Source organism: Alligator sinensis, unplaced genomic scaffold, assembly GCF_000455745.1.
Source record: "Alligator sinensis unplaced genomic scaffold, ASM45574v1 scaffold755_2, whole genome shotgun sequence".
Taxonomy (NCBI): domain Eukaryota; kingdom Metazoa; phylum Chordata; order Crocodylia; family Alligatoridae; genus Alligator; species Alligator sinensis.
The window spans coordinates 1,454,111-1,474,281 of record NW_005841883.1 but is presented as its reverse complement, the minus strand read 5'-3'; the positions used below and the strand labels follow the sequence as shown (position 1 = coordinate 1,474,281).

The window sequence follows — 20,171 nt, the reverse complement described above, 5'->3', positions numbered from 1 at the left end:
GGCTCAGCTGCATTTTCCCCCTGCCTGCACCAGTCAGTCCTGAGCAGCACATGGCTCCGCTGCCGCTTTTGCTGGCTGGTGCAGACCTGGCTGGGCTGCTCCTGTCCCCAGCAGCTTGTGGGAAGCCAACTTCAGCTGCATGCTGCTCCAGATAGGACAGACCCGGCCAGGTCTGCACCGGCCAGGAAAGGCAGCATGCAGCTGAAGTCAGTTCCTCACGTGCTGCTGGGGATGGGGGGAGCCCAGCCGGGTCGGCACCAGCCAGCAGAAGCGGCGGCAGAGCTGTGTGCCGCTTGGGATGGGATGAGCCCGGCCAGTGCGGCAGGGGCTCAGCTGCACTTTCTTTCCCCTGCCTGCACCAGTCAGTCCTGAGCAGCACACGGCTCCGCTGCCATTTCTTCTGGCCAGTGCAAACCCAACCGGGCCCGTCCCATCTGGAGCAGCATGAGGCTGAAGCCAGCTTCCCAGGTGCTGCTGGGGACGGGGCAAGCCTGACTGGGTCAGCACTGGCCAGCAGAAGCAGCGGCAGAGCCTCCTTCTTTTGGGACCAGCTGGCACAGGGAGGGGGAAAGTTCTTGGGGAGGTCTGATGCCCCTGAAACCCCACTGCTGGGGCAGGATGTTAGAGGGGTCACAACCCCTTGCTACCTGTTAAGTTGTGCAAGGGGAGGGACTTCCAGTGGCAAAGGTCAGGGGTCAGGGGGTGGGGCTTCTGGCAGCAAAGGTCAGGGGGTGGGACATCTGGTCCCAAGATGGCAACCAGGGGGTGGGGCAACTGAAGGGGCGGGACTACCCATGCGGCCCTTGACAGCTCACCAAAACTCATCAAGCGGCCCTCTGCCCGAAATAATTGCCCACCCCTGTCTTATATTGAGAGCATTCATTCATTTCACATAGTCCCTAAACATTCCTCAAGTGGTAATGTTTTTTGTCATAACCAATTTAAACTGGATTTGAAGCAGTGATCAGGATATAAATGCCTCAGATCCTACAACCAATTCTCTACAGTCCATCCTTTCATCTCTGGAATATCATTATATGATCAAACTGGGGAGAGCATAGGGTCATAGATCACATAAATTATTCAGTAGCTGCTTCTTTCTGTACTTTTGGCTAAGGATGAATATAATGGAAACTGAATGTAAGGACCTCAAGAATAACGAAATACTGTTCAAATGAAGAGTGTGAAATTCCCAGTATATTTCAGTAGACTTTCATTTTCCATTCAGTGAAGCTTTGCTGTTCTTGCAGTACAGCCTTACAGTATTTTCTACTGTGCGAATCCTCTTGGAAAGCATCTATATTAATAATAGTTTAGTATTTAGCTGTTTAATTTCTCAGGAATAAAGAATTGATTATCTCTGAACAAGGTAGTGGGGAGAGGATAAATTATCACTGTTTAAAGGGTAAATTAATTCTTTTCCAAATGGGTCTTCTATTCTAATGAAATACTCTGCTATATAATGAAGTTACTTGGGGAAATAACATTTCACTTGAGGAGGTTACACTGTGTCCTTCTGAAGATGACACAGTACAAGGGCTATACTTACATATTTTGCATTTATCTAGTGAGTACAACAAAATTTTGGAGCCCAAGAAAATACATAAGAGAAAGAACAGTTGCTTTTCCTGCTAAATTGTAGAAAACGGAATATAAGGTGGGGTAGAACAAAAATTGGACCTCTAATAAACTAAGTCAAATGTAAGATTAAGTTTCTGAATTAAAAATGTAACTGTATGTTCCTACAGGTTGGTACAATCCGCTATATGGCACCAGAAGTACTGGAGGGAGCAGTGAACCTGAGGGACTGTGAATCTGCTCTGAAACAAGTAGATATGTATGCACTAGGCCTTATCTACTGGGAGATTTTTATGAGGTGCACTGACCTCTTTCCAGGTAACTGTGGGATTTACCAGAATCATAAATTTCCTAAATGCATTTTTAAAATCAGATCCATTATGTTTGAAACAGAACAGAAAAAATGTTCTTGGTTTTAAACATTAATCCAGTGCCATCTAGTGTTCAGGAGTATTACTGATATCAACACAGTATGCATAGTTGTAATATATTGAAATCACTGATGCATGTGGCCTTTTATTTGCCCTGTTAACCTGCTTGCAAGTCTGTGTATAATGCAGTTTGGATGAATCTTATCACTGTCTCACATTTCAGAACCATCATGTGTTGGGAAGACTGCATAGTCAAATCAATTCATTTCCATAAATTGATGTAGCACCTTACATGTGTCTCAAATATTTCTTGTTATTGAACATTTGGAAGGGAAGTTACTGTTATTTAATGCAGATCATCATGGTTTTCATGCTAGCCTTTGTCTGTGCTAATACCTGCTGAACATTCAATGGACTCAATAGATATAATCTAGGGAAAAAGAAAATGGGCTTGTAAAGTGTAACACATTAAAAGGTTATTCATAGCTACCCTTTTATTTATTACTGAAGTGCATCTTGCGGAGTTAACAGGACCTAGAGTGCAATAATCTATACCCAAGCAGCTGTACTTTATGGGCTGGGATTACAGTCTCTTTGACTTTCTGTTCCATATTAAATATAAGGGCAACTCTAGTCTGCCTTGTTTTATGCAAGTTAAGTATGGTACTCAGGCTCTTGACCAGCTCTTTGTCCCTCGCATGGATGAACTCTCAACTGGCTGCTACCCACAAGACATCACTAAATACTTCTGTTTTCATATTTATCTATATTTTGTTAACTTAAAGTCTTGATGGGGAACAGAAACTTTCTTGTCACTTCCTGCCATCTTAAAGCCCATTGGTTCACTATTGCTTTGTTTCATGGGGTTCTTTTTCTTTCTTTTTGCCAACAGGGGAGTCTGTGCCAGAGTACCAGATGGCATTCCAGACAGAAGTCGGAAACCATCCCACTTTTGAAGATATGCAAGTCCTGGTGTCTAGGGAGAAGCAGAGACCAAAATTCCCAGAAGCCTGGAAAGAGAACAGCCTGGTGAGACAGCATATTTACAGAGAAGTTTTGGATTGAGCCAGCTAAGTGGTGTTTTCACTCCTCAAAGCCAAATGTTGCATATATTTTTTCTAATTGACATTAATATTTAAAGTTTCAGAGTTGGTCCAGGCTGCACTTTTTAAGTAATAAAGTCAATTAAAATACTTGGTATAGAACAGTTCGTATTAAAGTAAGGGATTCTGAAAAAAGAAATACTATGATTACCACCAGATCTTAAGATGTTACAGGCCAGAAGGACACGTCATATTAACATTTATATGTGTACAGTACACTTGAGGCAAAAATATAAAAATATTCCCTATAATATTTCCAGGATATCTAAGAATGCCCAAAGATGTTACTAATGAAAATTTCATTATGCTTGCAGGTGAAGCCAAATAATACAGATACTGTAAAGCATAGCATTTTCTTAATCATATTCCTTTTCCCAAATTATGTACTTTATAACACTACTGAATTTTAAAAGTAATATAATGCTTCACATTTTTATAGTTATCTGAATTTTTTATTCTAAAACGTGTGAATAAGGCAGATTTCTGTTGTTGCTGTTGTTTATATTATCATAGCACACAGATGTACTAGTCCTGGCCCAGGACTGAGTACACTACAAACTGCAGAGCCACTGAACACAGACATCCCTGTCACGAAGAGTTTACTGATAAGTATCAGACAAGAGAACAGACAGATACAGACTGATGGAGAAGACAATATAACAGTTTCGATCAGGGTGGTAGTCAGTGCTTTCAGTACACCAACAAGATAACTTTTGTCAAGATTTTGGGTGCATCATGACAAAGGAGATATTTGAAAAAGAATAATGAAGTAGCTTTAGGATATTAAAGGGAGCTTGTATGTACAGTAGCAGGCAGAAAGCACAAAGGTGCTTGTTTGGAAATCTAGCAGATGTGGATGGCAGCTTGCCTTCTGAGCCACTTACCTTACAACCTCTTCATACAGCAGAACTGGTGATGAGTAGAAGGTGAAAAGTCTTGAAGGAGAAAGCAAATTGTTTGTTCGTTGAGACAGAAAAGCATGGACCAGCAGAGGGATGAAATAATAAACGATGGCCCAGGAAACTGAACTTTGCATCAGCCTTCTAAGTGAATATAAGCTGTGCCAAAGCCAGAGAAAGGATATTGCAGTAATTGAGACACAAGATGTAAAGGGCTTGGACAACCTGTGTGGATAGAGAGACATGCCTATAACTTAAGAGATGCTATGTAGAAATAATCCGGAGGATTTGTACATAGCCAGGATATGAGGAATTAGAGGTTCAAAGTGAACAGAAGATCCATGTTACAGTCTGAGTGAAGGCAAACTGATGGTGTCATCCACACTAATTAAGAAAGAGAACATAGGAACACAGGTGCCATGCTAGGTCAGGTCAGTGGTCTATCTAGCCCAGTATTCTGTCTCCAAGAGTGGCAGAAATGAACACTATGGAGGAAAAGCATTGAATTGGCTATCTCTAGTGTGATCTGTCCGCTATTCAGTATCCTCCCTAGTGTCCACCGCTATTGGCTGTCCCCTCGAAGGGGACAACTCCAACTGTTCTGTTCAATACCCATTAATAGATCTATTATTCATGAATTTATCCTGTCCCTTTTGAACCTGGCTATGCTATCTACCCTGACCACCTCCTGTGGCAGTGAATTCCATAGGTTAACTGCGTTGCATTAAAAAGTACTTTTTCTTTTAGTTTTAAACCTGTTACATCTTAATTTTAGCAGTACCCCTTAGTTCTAGTATTCTGAGACTTGGTGAACAACAGTTCCCTATTCACTTGGTCCACGTGCGTCTTGATTTTTATAGACCTCTATCGTATCTCCCCTCAGCCTTCTCTTTCCAAATTGAAGAATCCTGGCCTTTTTAGTCTCTCCTGGTATGGCAGCTGCTCCAGGCCCCTGATCATTTTGGTTGCCCTTCTCTATACCTTTTCTAATTCTCCTACATCCTTTTTGAACGCAGAGACCAGAACTGCACACAGTATTCACAGTATTCAAAATGTGGATACAACATGGATTTGTATAGTGATATGATGATACTCTGTTTTATTTTTGGTTCCCTTCTTAATGATGTTTTTAGAGAACTCTACAGTGCCTCCAAGGTCTCTTTCCTTATAACAGCAGGTTCAGAACTCAGCACTGTGTACATGTAGTTGAGGTTATTTTTCCCCACGTGCATTACCTTGCACTTGTTAACATTGAATTTCATCCACCATTTTCTTGCCTACTCTGTAGCTTGGTGAGATCTTTCTACAGTTCCTTTGTGTCAGCTTGGGACTTGATTACCTGGAATCATTTGGTGTCGTCTGCAAACTTGAAGATTTCACTGTGCACCTCCATTTCCAGATCACTGATGAAAATGTTGAACAAAGTAGGGTCCAGCACAGACCCCTGCAGGACCCCCTTTTGACTTCCCTCCAACCTGAAAAGTAACCATTTAGCCCTACCCTTTGCTTCCTAACTTTTAACCAACTCTCAGTCCACAAAATAACCTGTCCTTCAATCTGTGGTAATGCAGTTTTTAAAAAAAGCTTTGGTGAGGGCCAGAGTTTGTGACCTTTCTTGTTTTCCTTATTTAGGTATGCCTTCCATTTTCTGAAGGATGCCTTTTTGCTTTGAATCGCCTCCTTAGCTCTGCTATTAAACCATGCAGGGGTTTTATTGGAGTAAGCTTTCCTTAACACCCCAAGACAGGCTTGAGGTGTAAGGGAGAGATTAAGAGCTCTGTTTATTTGGGTTCAGCTAGCACTAAAGGCTGAACATCCACAAGATGTTGGAGAAATTGGCCCAGAGTTTAGTTTGAACAAACAGAAATGAGTTTGGAATAGAGCCAGATCTATAAATTGCCCACAATAGGGATAGTAGTTGAATACGGGTTTAGAGATGAGATTACCCTGAGGTAAGAGATAGGGGAAGAAAAGAAGGGGTTAAAGACAGAGCCCTGAGAAACCCCTATAGAAAGCTGAGGAGGGATGAGGAGGATCCTCTGAAGAACAGCTGAAAAAGTTATTAGAAAGGTAGAAGGAAAACCAGAAGAGGACAGGCAGCCAGCACTGGAAGCCAACAGAAGAGGAGATTTCAAAAGGGACAGCATAGTGAACTCTGTTGAAGGGGGCTGCCCAGCCAAGAAAAAGGAAGAAAAGAGTACTGGTTATAAGATCTTGGTTTGAAAAAATGATCAGTGACTTCTGTTAAGAGCTCTTTCAGTAAGTTTGGGGGTGGAAACTGGATTGGAGAGGGCCTAGGTTGGAATTTGAGGAAATGAATCCCCAAATATAAAAGGGAAAAGGCAGTTGAGGGTGGTAGTCAAGGGTAGATCCAGGGGGATGTTGTGGTGCAGTCACAATGCACTTTGATTCCTTTTCCACCCCTGCCGTCCATGTTAGCCAAGGTCCCACTCCTGCTACAGCCGGTCTGTGCGGCCCCTCTTCCAGAGCTGGACAGGCAGCCAGCAGCCCCTGCCACGTCTCGTGTGCCTCAGAGATCACGGTCCCGGTCCCGACTGCCCGTCCTTTTTCAGAATTCTAGATTCACTCTTGGTGTAGTCGAAGAGGCAAGTGAAGTCAAAGGTGTTTTTTAAGATGGGAGAAATTAAAGCATATGTATTATGAGTGGTTAGGAGATTTTTAAAAATCCCTAACTTGGTCCAGTCAGTTTAATCCATACAGCACTAGGATTCTCAAGTGTTCCTACTCCATATTAGTAAGTGGCTGAAACTCATTTTCTCCATAAACTGCTCCTAAGCTGCATCTAAACATGCAGTTAACACATAGCAATAAACTGCATCAGAGTTTATTGCTCCTGGATGAGTGTTTACAAATGTGCCTGGGACCACAGCATGTTGAGCCAGGGCAGAACAGTCCTGGCTGGCAGGCGGGGTCTGGGGGATCAACCTGCTAGCCTGGGGCTGCTCTGCCCTGCCTCAGCATGCTGCTGAGGGGCTGGCTGGGGCATGAGCATGCTGCAGTGCAGGTCTAGCCAGCAGGCAGCCCACACACTGTAGCACCCTTGTGCCCCAGTCAGCCCTGGTCACTGTCTACACATGTGTTTCGGCACACATAACTATTCCGCTGTAGGATGGTACTTGTCCCAGACAGTACTGTCCTACAGCAGCAGAGTTAATTAATTTACTGTGCCCTAATATGGGTGCATGTGTAAACTGTGATGCTTTACTGCAGAGCTAGTTAGTCAGCTCCACAGCAAGGCACACGTATAGATGTACCCCTAATGTTGGAGATCTTTACATGGAAAATGTGAAGTATCTTGATTCATAAGTTTATTTCACTACAGAATATAAAATAGTCCAATAAGTGAGAGAAGTGGTGATTAAAAGGATCAAGAGATATATTATTGACTTTTGATAAAAAGGGAGCTTTATCTACTCTAGCACTTAGAAAATGGTTTCAGACACATTTATGAGGAAGTTAAAGCCTCTGGTACTATAATGTTGTTATAAAACACATTGTGACCTGCGTTCCGGTCTACTTGCAGAAGTGTTTTATTCCCAGGGATCCTGGTTTTCCGTGATAAAAAAAAAAAATCACACATTCTCTGATAAAAAATTGCAAATTCTCTGATAATCCCAACATCCGTGGTAAAAATTAAATACCCCCCACAGCCCTGCTGGTGTCCCTCACTCCCCCCCCCACAGCCCTGCTTGTGCTGCTCGTTCCCTACCCACAGCCTCTGCCCCCCAGCCCTGCTGGAGAGGGCCCCCAACTGCCAGGGCTATGGGGCCAGGGACCCCTTGCCCCGCACCCCCCAGATCTGGGAGGGGGGACGGGGGGCAGGGCAGGTGTGTGCTGCCCCCGTGCACACAGAGGAAGTATGGCCAGAGCAGCACAGAGCTTGCAGCGGCAGGCAGCTTTCGTGTGTGGCCCCACTCTGCCCTTTGCACTCCCCTCTGCGTTTGCGACCCAGGGTTTACAGCTGGCCGGGCACTCCAGCTGGGGAAGGGGAGACTTGCAGTTTCCCCGCTCCCAGCTAGAGTGCCTGGCTGGCTGCAAACCCCCTCTCCTGGCCAAAGAGTGCCCAACCTTGCTGTGGGCTGAGGGAGCAAGGGAGGTTGCAACCTCCCCCATCCCCTCCTACCGGCTGGAGTGCCCAGCTGGCTGCAAACCTCCTCACACCTCAGCCCCCAGCCCTCTTGGGCAGTCCCTGGCCAGGCACTCCAGCCAGGAGCGGGGGTTTGCAGCCAGCTGAGCACTCTGGCTGGGAGCGGGCAGGCTACAAACCCTCTTCTGGCCAGAGGGCCTGGCTGGGGAGTGCCCAAGATGGCTGGGAGCTGAGGAGCAGGGAGATTTGCAGCTGGCCAGGCGCTCTGGCTGGGAGTGGGCAGGCTGAAAACCCTCTCCTGGCCAGAGTACCCAGCCAGCTGCAGACCTCTCTGCTCTCTCAGCCCCTAGCCAGTTTTAGCCCCCCGGCCCTGCCCTGCAGCTCCCAGGCCCCACTTATCTCCAGCAAGAACAGTGAGCCTGAAACAGTCTTCAGTAGGTGTGAGTGTCGGGCCCCATCCTTCCCCCTCTCCCTTCCCCTCTAGGCAGGGTTGAGAGTTTCTCCACCCCTTTTGCAAACAGCTCTTGTAGGCTGGAACTCAGCCAGTCCTGCAGAGCTCTTTGCAAAAGGGAGAAATCTGTGGATTTCTCTTCTAAAAGGGAAAAATCTGCATTTTCTCTGATAAAAATGGGAAATCCATGGTTTTCTCTGTTTTCTGTGGGAAACAGAACACCCGGATCCCTGTTCATTACACAGTTTTGGCCAGCATGGTTTAAAGAAAAAAATTCCACATCTGCCATTTTGACCCCCAGATGTAGCCTGAGGACCAAGGTAGGTTTGAGAAGCCTGTCCTAACAAAATCAGATACTCCAAAGGAACGGGTATAAGAACTTTCATAAAAACCTTACCTTAAATTTAGCAAGTAAATATAGAACTATGCAATACAAGTGATGTGTAACAGAATTGGTTCTTACAGTGAAGAAATTAGAAAATATTCATGAACCTAAAACAGAGATGATTATAATACCAGAAATAGAAAGACAGTAATCTTAATGCCTAAACTTACTAAATTCCAAGATCTTAAAATCAGCTTATTGTGTGTCTCAGGCCTGGGACCAGTCTTGAGCTGGCTCTGGTGCAGTGCAGACATGTTTTTTAGAAGCTGCAAACATAGCCGGGCTAGGGTCTTGAACAGTCAGCTGATTGTCGGTCTCAGTCCAGGGACTGCATTACAACTGGTTCAAGACCCCTGCCCCCCATGTTTGCCGATCCTTAAAAAACATGTGTGCACCACACTGGAGCCAGTCAAGACCCCAGTGTGGTGCTGGGGCTAGGACTGACAATCAGAAAGGTAGAGATTATGTTAGAGATCATATTAAATGGTACCCTACAGCTGCTCAGAACATGTTCTAACTTTTCATTCAGCACGGTAACGCTTACTGCCATCTAATAAAACACGTTGCAGGTGTCCTATGTGACAAGATCTTAAGTCCTTAAAAATCAAGGGTTTTGTTACACCAGCAAGGGGGAACCTCCTCATGATCCAGGGTTCTAAGCTGGAGGAACACTGTCTGAGGGTAAAGCCAACTCTTTTATTAGCTATTAGCTAATCAATAATATGAAGCCACTTTACTTCTAATATGGCAAACATATATCCTAAAATATTCTAATTCTCTTATTAAATTATTTTAACTAGCTTGGAGCTAAACTCTTACAGTTCTCTCACCTCTGGCCTACTTTACAATTCTCTCACCTTTACCATTAGTTCTAAAATGTAGTTCTAAAATTATCTCACTGATGATGTTTTCTCACTTTTTACCATTTCCTTAGACTATGTTTCCCTTAGTCTGACTGCTTGACATAACTTATGCTAACTTAGCCTACTTTATCCTTTTGTATTCCTATAAAGCATTCTGGCTGCTTGCAGACGTTAACCCTCCCTCCCCCCCACCCTTTACCTAAAAGAAGCAGTGTGTTAGTTCAGCCTAACTCCTCAGCGTCTGTAGAGATCAGACACTTCTGTGGGGCTTATATCTAAAGCTGAGTCAATCAGCTATTGGCTAAAAGTGCCAAAAAACCCTCCTAAAGTACCCAATTTATACAGATGTTTGGCAAGCCAAGTCCAACTAAAACACTGCCTCTTCTAGTCATGTACTTGGCTTTCCACAGGAGTGTGCCAAGTTTAAAGTAAAGCACCATTTTTTAAATGCCTGCAAGCAGCCTCTAAGGCTTAATAAGGTCTGCAACAGTGTTCAAGGAGTCTGTGCTTGCAGGTATCCTAACTATGGCACTGTTAAGTACAGCTCTGGAAGAAGCAAGTTTAACAGCTGTTTTATAAAGAGAGTTCCATTTGGTTCAGCTCATGTAAGTGTGATGTTGTGAGCTAGTAGCGAGTGGTGAGGTTTTACAGACTTATTTTAAATGCTCATTATGGTGAACCGTAGAACAGTTAGAATATAAGAACAGTTAGAACAGTTAGAATATAAGACTATTAGAGTGACTCCTTTATTTAGGTTACCTAACACATTTCTTGTCTTGTCGCCCAGATTTTGGTAGCATTCTAGAAAAACTGAAAACGATCACTCAATCAATAGGATAGCAAAGCTGAAATGTAATATCAAAGGTGAATAATTTGACACAAGCCTTTTTTTTTGCAGGCTATAAGGTCACTAAAAGAGACAATTGAAGACTGTTGGGACCAAGATGCTGAAGCACGACTGACAGCCCAGTGTGCTGAGGAGAGAATGGCTGAACTCATGATGATTTGGGAGAGGAACAAATCAGTTAGCCCAACAGTCAATCCTATGTCTACTGCCATGCAAAATGAACGGTAAGAAATTAAGTTTAGTGTTAGCCAATTAAATAGAACTTCAGCACCTAAGGATTAAATTTAGACTGTCCATAGTAGTTGAATGTTCCTAGACCTGGGAATTGACATGCTTATGCGAGCTAGTTTGTACATGGACATTGTATAATTTGGTCCAGGTTGTTAATTTAATCTGTGAATCCACAAAGAAACTGATTCTTCACAGCTCTGAGTCCTCAAATTCCCCAAATATCTCTGAAGCCCATATGCCTATGATGTAAACTGTATTTTGGACAGAGGAGATTGATTTTTTTTGTTGGCTGGGTTACATAGCCACCCAAAAAATAGACTTGCACAGTTAAACTAAAGAAATTATTATGACCTGTCTTCAGGAATTGCTGCTAAATGATGCATGATATTTCTGTTTAAAATGTTTCTGCTAAAAGTTGTGTGTATTCATTGCCAGTTGGGAAACATGAGGTCAGGAAATCACTCAGAGCTTCAGTTCTGCACTCTTTCAATTAAGGAACCACAAGGTCAGCATTGAATTCATAATTATTCTGACCCTCAGAGGCGCTGTGAACTTCTCTTTTCTGACTGTAAATGATCCAGATGGAAGGAGAGTCAGCTGAGTTGACATTAACATTTTATATATTCTGTAGATGCAGGGTGGGAGATATTATTGCTGTTCGTGGTAGTGTTTCTTCTCATGTTAAATTTGCATTCAACACATGGATCACTTTTAACAAATTTGTTAGAACCATGGATTTTATCAAAATTTTGTGACTGCCTTTATTTTTTTTCCTTCCATCTCTAAGGTTTCCTTTACCTACTGCCTCCTCAGTATCTCTTGTCAGCGCTTACTCTTGCGTAGCTCAATAGTAAACTAAGCAATCAGCATATGGAACAAATAGAACAAAATTCCTAATATTTGGCTTTAAAAAAACCCAGAGTAACATCTTTGATGAAGTCTCTTATCTACTAATGCCATTTCATGGCAGCCAGAGGTTGTAGAAGCTGTAGAGTGCTGTCAGAATTCATGAAGTAATTGGTCTCCCAAAGGAAAGCTGATTTAGCTTTATATTACTATGTACTTGATAATACTTGATAATACATTATTATACTGTAACATTTTTCTTCTTTTATTTTTAAAGCAACCTGTCACACCATAGGCGTGTGTCAAAGATCAGGCCCTATCCAGATTATTCTTCTTCCTCCTACATTGAAGACTCAGTCCACCACACTGACAGCATTGTGAAGAACATTTCCTCTGAGCATTCAATGTCCACTACGCCACTGACTTCAGGGGAAAAGAACAGAAACTCCATTAACTATGAAAGACAGCAAGCACAGGCTCGAATCCCTAGTCCTGAGACTAGCGTCACCAGCTTGTCCACCAACACTACTACCACCAATACAACTGGGCTTACTCCTAGCACTGGCATGACAACTATATCTGAGATGCCTTACTCAGATGAAGCAAACCTACATGCTACAAATGTCATGCAGCCTATTGGGCCAACTCCTGTTTGTCTGCAGCTAACAGAGGAGGACCTGGAGACCAACAAGCTGGATCCAAAAGAAGTGGATAAGAACCTAAAGGAGAGTTCTGATGAGAATTTGATGGAGCATTCCCTGAAACAGTTCAGTGGACCAGATCCACTCAGCAGTACCAGCTCTAGCTTGCTTTATCCGCTGATAAAATTAGCAGTAGAGGTAACTGGACAGCAGGACTTCTCACAAGCAGGGAATGGTCAAGCATGTTTGATACCAGATGTCCCATCTGCTCAGGTCTACCCTCTACCGAAGCAGCAAAACTTGCCGAAGAGGCCTACTAGTCTACCCTTAAACACCAAAAATTCAACAAAGGAGCCAAGACTGAAATTTGGTGGCAAGCACAAATCAAACTTGAAGCAAGTAGAAACTGGAGTTGCCAAGATGAACACTATCAATACTGCAGAACCTCATGTGGTAACAGTTACTATGAACGGAGTGGCTGGGAGGAGCCACAGCATAAATTCACATGCTGTAACAACCCAGTATGCCAATGGAGCAGTGCCATCTGGCCAGACGACCAGTTCCGTGACACACAGGGCCCAAGAAATGCTTCAGAACCAGTTCAGTGGAGAGGACAGTCGGCTGAATATTAACTCAAGCCCTGATGAGCATGAACCTCTGCTGAGACGGGAGCAGCAAGTTAGCCACGATGAAGGTGTTCTAGATCGTTTAGTGGACAGGAGAGAGCGGCCGCTGGATAATGGACGAACAAATGCCAATAACAACAATAGCAATCCTTGCCCAGTGCAAGATATAGCTGCAGTCAGCATCCAGAGCACGGCAACAAATCCTAGCCAGACCCAGACCAGAAGAGCACAGAGGCCTAATTCACTGGATCTCTCAGCCACAAATACTTTGGATAGCAGTAGCATGCAATGTAAGTGCAGAGAGAGCTTGAATTTCCTTAACACCTTGTTATCCAATAACTAAGCATACCTGTCTGGATGCTTAGTTATTGAGTAATTTAGTAAACATTTGTGCTGTGTGTCACCCCCAAAAGCCACCCTCCCAAATCTCATTCATGCTTAATTTTAGTGCTTAATTTTCTCCCAGTAAATTAGTTCTGTGCTTCAGGCCCTCAAATATATCAGTTCTTTCTTTCTCCCCCATCCCTGGAATAAATCAGTTCCCCTAATATCTGCTCTGTCATCCCAAGTCCAGTAAAAACTAAATGCCTTCCTTTTTGCAGAACATTTCTGCTACTACTGAAAAAATAGAAGACTTTGAGCCTCCCAGTCCTCCTCCACTATGATCCCTCTTCTCACCCTTCCTCTTCCCCTAAGAGGTAGTGGCTCTGAGCTTAACTCCCTTCCCTTGCTCAAAAAGGGCTAGTGATACATTAGTCACTGTGCTTCTTTCTTTTCCACTTCTCTCCAGAGCAGCTAGTAGTCCTTCATCCTAGGCAACATTTCTTCTTGCCCTATGCAAGCCATGAGTAGGTGTCTCAAACCCTGAATTGTGCAATACAGTATTCCAAGGTAATTAAAAACTGGGCTTTGGCTGTGGTTGTGTGTGAAAACCTATTTAAGAAACAGGTAGAATGGAATTACAAGATTAAGTAATAAAATCATGCCATTAAAAACTTAGTGTTTTTAAAGATTTAAGTGTTTTACTACCCTGTAGAAACTGTGATACCACTGTGTCACCTGTTTCAAGTACAGAAAGATACCCTTATGGTGCAAACCACCTGAATGGTACACCATGTGGGGCAAAAAGTATCCAAAGTAACCCAAATGACTCCAGTGGCATAACTACAGAGTTCCACTGTTTAAGTGAGAGCAGAATTTGATCCAGTGTTTTAATGGCACCTACTATGCATCCAGTACTAATTACATCTTTTGTCACTGTGCTTGCTTTGAAAGGATTCTGTTTCTAGAAATAACCACCTTGAACTCTCAAGTGCTTTCTTCTTACAATGTTATATTTTCTACTCACTTATCTTTAATAGGTGACTCGTTGCAAGATGGCAAGCCAGGCTCAGGAGAGAAGATCAAGAAACGTGTGAAAACTCCTTATTCACTGAAGCGGTGGCGCCCGTCAACATGGGTCATCTCTACTGAACCACTGGACTGTGAGGTCAACAATAATGGCAGCGACAGGGCAGTCCACTCTAAATCCAGCACTGCTGTTTACCTTGCAGAAGGAGGTACTGCCACAACTATGGTGTCTAAGGATGCGGGAGTGAACTGTCTGTGAAATATTTTAAAAGTTGATAAAATGACATTTTTGCATTATTTGAAACAAAAATGCAGAAGACATTTAAAAAAAAACTGCTTTCTCCTCCTGTCCACATCCCCTACCAAGGACTCGCTTTAAATAGATTTCAGCTATGCAGAAAATTTTTAGCTTATGCTTCCATATTTTTTAATTTTGTTTTATTTTTTTGAACGTTTTTGCACTTTTATTTAGTATCGCTAAAGTTAAGTCTGTCTGTTTTTGACCACAAAATTATATATATGTGTATCAAAAATGTGGTCTCAAAATATTTTTTTAAAAAAATAACAAAAAAAGTATTGCTGATAATCAGTTTAGACCAGTTTCTAAAGGTCACTAAAAACATACAGACTAGAAGACAGGTTTGACTGCAGTGGTGTCTTGTATCCATGTTTTGATTTCTGTGCACAAGCTAGTTTGTATATTTTTATGTTACAAAGTGTATTATCTTTTGAACTCCCTACTTTTCTTGTGTTACGTTGAAATGTGCAATAGTCTATAGTTCACAGTAAAGTGTGTTTTGAAACCAGCCACACATTCTCCCCATCTTTGTGAGTATTTGTTAATTTGTCCCTGACAATTTAGCAGTCAGTCATTCACGACAGTGAACTTTGCACGCCATAGCCAGCTTGAAGCAGCTGCCTGTATCTGTCCTTGTGCTCTAAGATGACAATGGATAATGCATGAATTTTCCCCACCTTGTAAGGGCTTTTAAAAAGGAACAAAAAATATGATTTCAGATACTTTTTCTTTAATCCTTTAAACTTCTATTCAGTTTACTTCATAACAGATATTATACTAGTTTGGGACATTCTTAGAAGAAAAACATAGAACAAAATGTAAAGGAACAAAATACGTCAGCCATTTTTCCATTTTATTTTTGATGCAGCTTCATTATTTGTATTTAAGCAAACTTTCTTATTGCTGTTAATGTGTATTTAAAAGTTTGTTTTTTGTCAGAAATCCTAATGAACTATCCTGCTAAGAGTTCTAGTGAAGGTAGGTTGTTAAGACATTTTGTTGCCTAGAAGAGTACTGACTTGTGATTGGCCCAAAATGGTCATGTGTTGAATCTCAGCTTTTACTATTTAGCTCCTTAGAATAAATATCTATATCCGGAGCAATGTCAAGCACATTACATTTGCAAGTTTGTGCATCTTAATTGGCTGATGCTGAATTAAGTGAAAATTATTCTTCCCTTCAAAGTTTTTTTTCTAGACCCTTTCATTCAGCTTGCTGTTCAAATTTTAAGCTAAACTTTAAAGAAATCATGGTCATGAGATTAGTTTCTTTTTTCTTTTCCTAATGAGAACATTTAAAATGTATGTAACCCTACATGCACTGATGTCAGGTATCAGTGACCGGTAATGTAATACCTGTTGGGGTAAGTATTGATCTCAGCTTCTTTTCAAGCCAATATTATTATTATCTTCTCAGGGCAATAATACTGGCTGCTGACTTTAACAGAACTCACTGCCCCCATATAAGGACATTGGCTCAGGAGTAATTTTGTCTTGCTGAAAAAAATTAAACACAAAGTAGCTAAAGAACTGTAGAATCTGGCTTGCTGTGATACTGAGCAACATTTTTCACTTGTGTTGGGAAACTGCTCAAATCCTTAAGGCTTAGAAAATAAAAAAAACCCTTAACCTGTGATAAAAAATAAGTCAGCACACCAAATGCCAATAGCAGGATATTGGTGGGCAAGAACTGCACACAACCCATCTTTCTTCAGTTGACTCTGGCTGAATTTTTGTCCTTTCAAGCCCAGTTATTTCCTGATCTTGCTATCATACAGTTTCTCCATGAGAGACCCTTTATTGACTCTGTTCCTATACCTGTAATAACAAAGCCTTTTCTCCTACTCCTTACACTTTCTTGTTTCCTTGTATCTCTATAGCTTCTTCTTTTCATGCTTTTTAAATGCTCTTGGTCAGAATCTGCTATCAGATATGTCTTTATAAATATAGACCAGGTTTGGGCAAAATGCAGCCCATGGGCTGGATGTGGCCTGCCAGGCCATTCTGTCCGCCCATGGGGCCCCTAAAAAAATTAGACAATTAATAGTTATCTGCCCCTGGCTGCCTGTCATGTGGCCCTCGATGGCTTTCCAAAACTCAGTAAGCAGCCCTCCACCCAAAATAATTGCCTGCCCCTGATATAGACTGTCCCCATATAGTGCACAAGCATAAAGCAGGGCCAAACTTGTCCTCCATCTTTTATCACTAAGCACTGTCCAAACCTTTTAATCAAATAGCTCTCCTTCTCTCAGAGACACAATGCTTTGTTATGCTGGTATGCAAATATACAACTGTATTTTTTGGCAGAAAAAAAGACTAATTTTCTCCATGTTGTTCTCATGTCTTTCTCCTGCTTGCCGTCTGCTGCAGGCTCACATCCCAGACATTGAAAACTTGCTACTTACTTACAGATTGGCTTGCCTACACATTGATCTAAATTAATGGTATTATGGTCTTAATATTACTTCTAGATTTTGTCTCTTTCTGTGTTTATCTTAATTTGAAATTCTTCACACTTTGGGAGGTTTCAGCTTGACTGTCTCGAATAGAATTCCTTGTTTTTTGCAACAATTATCATATCATGCATGCTAAAGACTGTTCACATCTCTTCCATTGACTTTTTGCTTTGCTTTACATGAATCATTTATCATTTCAAAATGTTAGTTTGACAAGCATCTGTAAGACACTCATGCTTTTATCTGACTTGAAACACACTAGGGCAGGAAAAGTTATTTGCTCTAGCTACTGCTGCTTTTTGCCAAGACTGATTTGCACCGGTCTTCTAGCCTTTGTTTTCAAGCCAGTCCTTACTGTAAATTCCAAGATTTTTATACTTAATGCAATCAAAAGATTTAATGAAATCACTCCGCCAATGCCTTTCTGGCATTCTGCAGTTTTCCTTTTTCGTTCACAGAAATTTTGCTGAAAACCTTTGAGGTAAATCATAATTGTTAGAAGGTTTCTATTACATGATCTAGCACATATAAATACAATTTCAATACAATACAAGTGTGTACACTTTATCATAGTATACCTGGTAAATCCAACTGAAATGGCATCATTCTTCTCAAGATCAATCCAATTACGTTTTGAATAGATACTAGGATGCTCTAATTTTGCAGAGGTACATGAGATTGGATTAGTATAGCTTAATTTTAATGTACAATTGGTAAAGTCCCTTTATGTCCAGAGTAAGTTATCTAAACTTTAAAACAGAACGCAGTCCCTATAAATTATATTAAATCACAGTTCACAAAAATACTTCAGGAAATTACTGTTAAGGGAATCAAATTAAGTAGGAGAATTCTGAAAATCAAATCTATATAAATAATGAATGTGCAGTAAATCAGTTTTGAAAAGTCCAGTTATATATATATATGATGCATTTGTTGAGTAACAATACATCAAAATTGTGTCTAAAAATCTCTTCTATACACATTTACATGTATTTTTCATATCCTTTTTCCTGTAGCTATTAGGATTAAAGAGCTTTTCTGGAGTAAGCAGATGGATAGGAGGATATTTTTTATCTAACCATCATAAAACCAAATGCTTTTCAGTTTTGAATCATGCCCACACCAAGATTTTGACCCCAGTAATCTTTGTAAAGCCCCAACATTCTGTTGCTACTAAAACCAAGCAATTTTTGATGTGAACAAAAGGCATAAAGAGGCTATAATTCAACTATATGAAAAAAACAGAATATAGATGACATTTGTGATTTTTACATTTAAGTGCCCCATTTCAGAAAATTACATAATATATCTTGATTTTCTTTTAAATTAAGAGTTATTTACTTTTAATTACACTATTTTAAATATATCTGGGAGTAGTATATGTATATATGCCACAATGCTTGCTGGATGGACTCTGCTGCATGTTCCTGTGATATCTGTAAAGTATTTGAGAGAGAGGTTTCAAAAAATTCCACTTGTGTTACCTTTAATAGAAATATATTCAAAAAGCAATTTTATTATAGAACAAAAAATTAAAAGGCCAGCTGTTTTGTCCTTGAATCAGCATAGCTTTTCTGGAAATTGTCTACATGCTTTGTGTTAAATTGCCAAAATATGTCAGAACAGTGGATTTCTCCATGTTTGTATCTTAATTATTGGATCTCCCATATATAGATTTACATTTATACTTTTGAGATCCTGACTTGGAACTATGAATACTGGTGATACAGGTTTCCACCATTGTCCATAACTGGGCTTGCAGTCCACCAATTCTATATAACATAAAAAGAACTAGTAATCAATGGGACAGCTAGGAAAACAAAAACTTGAATAGGTTTGGTTCCTGTCAGTCGTGATTTAAATTCCTGCATGCAGGTCAACCCAGGAAAAACATTTCATTTTATGCTGTGATTTCTACTTGCACTTAGAATAGTAGTTACTTATTACTGAAACAGAAAAAGCAATCAAGTAAAAAAACCCAAAACTAAACAAAAAACCCCCACTGAAATAATCACTGCCTAGTAAAGTGGAGTATACCTATAGGCTGTGTCCTGACTTAACTTCTTTGGACTGAGAATCGTTTGTAAGAATTTAGCAAACCAGTAACCCATCAGATTAGTCCATGAAACCTACACTGCAGACTGGTTCATTCAGCATCTTCTGTATCTGGATTGTGGAATTGTCTCTTGGATTGTGACATTTTCTCTCAGGTGCCCAACACTATTTAAAACAGAAAATTCATTTCAGTAGATTTCTGTTTCTCAGTTGCTCAACACTTTTCATAGAACCAGAAGAGACCTGTAAGATCAAAAAGTCCATTCCCCTGCCATGGGCAGAAAGTTATTGGGCTCAGATGAGCTCAGCAAGGTGCCTGTCCAGCCTCCTTCTGAACACCTCCAAGAATGGTGACTGCATCACCTCTGCTGGGATCGTGTTCCAGATTCTGGCGACCCTTACAGAGAAGAAGTTTTTCCTTGGATCTAGCCTGAATTTACCCTCTATAAGCTTATGTCCATTGGTCCTTGTCCTCCCTTGAGGTGCCTTCCTGAAGGGTTGCTCACCTAGATCTTGGTGTTCACCCCGACATACTTGTAGGCAGCTATCAAGTCACCTCTCAGCCTTCTCTTACTCGGACTGAACAGGCCCAAGTCCCAGAGTCTCTCCTCCTAGGGCCTACCCTCCATTTCCTTTACCATACAGGTGGCCCTTCTCTGTACCTTCTTGAGCTTATTCATGTTCTTCTTGAAGTGTGGTGCCCAGAACTGGACACAGTACTCCAGCTGAGGCCTTACCAGTGCCAAATAGAGAGGGAAGAGCGCCTCCCTGGATCTACTGGACACACATCAGCTGATGCACACCAGAGCTCTATTTGCTTTCCTGGTGTCCTCATCACACTGCTGGCTCATTTTCATCTTCTGGTTGATCGTAACCCCTAGGTCTTGTTCAGATGCTGTGCCAGCCAGGGCCACCACCCATCGTGTAGTTGTAGTGAGGGTTCGTCTTACCCATATGATGGACTTTGCACTTATCCCTGTTAAACCTCATCTGATTCCAATTTGCCCACGAGTCCAGTCTGTCAAGGTCATCCTGAATTCTGACCCTGTCATTCAGTGTGCCTG

At 41.6% G+C, this 20,171-nt stretch overlaps 1 protein-coding gene across 3 annotated transcripts in view; it reads left to right on the top strand.

Annotated features, from left to right (window-relative positions):
• The window catches only part of BMPR2 (bone morphogenetic protein receptor type 2), a 185,306-nt gene extending 166,980 nt beyond the window's left edge, over window positions 1-18,326 (top strand). For all 3 annotated transcript variants that reach the window (XM_014516903.2, XM_025196683.1, XM_025196684.1), the window contains 5 exons: window positions 1,749-1,896; window positions 2,842-2,978; window positions 10,657-10,829; window positions 11,960-13,239; window positions 14,311-18,326. In XM_014516903.2, the coding sequence (XP_014372389.1) occupies window positions 1,749-1,896; window positions 2,842-2,978; window positions 10,657-10,829; window positions 11,960-13,239; window positions 14,311-14,558 (1,986 nt within the window). In that variant the 3' untranslated portion in view covers window positions 14,559-18,326. The remainder of the gene's footprint in view (window positions 1-1,748; window positions 1,897-2,841; window positions 2,979-10,656; window positions 10,830-11,959; window positions 13,240-14,310) is intronic.
• Window positions 18,327-20,171: the final 1,845 nt, after the last annotated feature.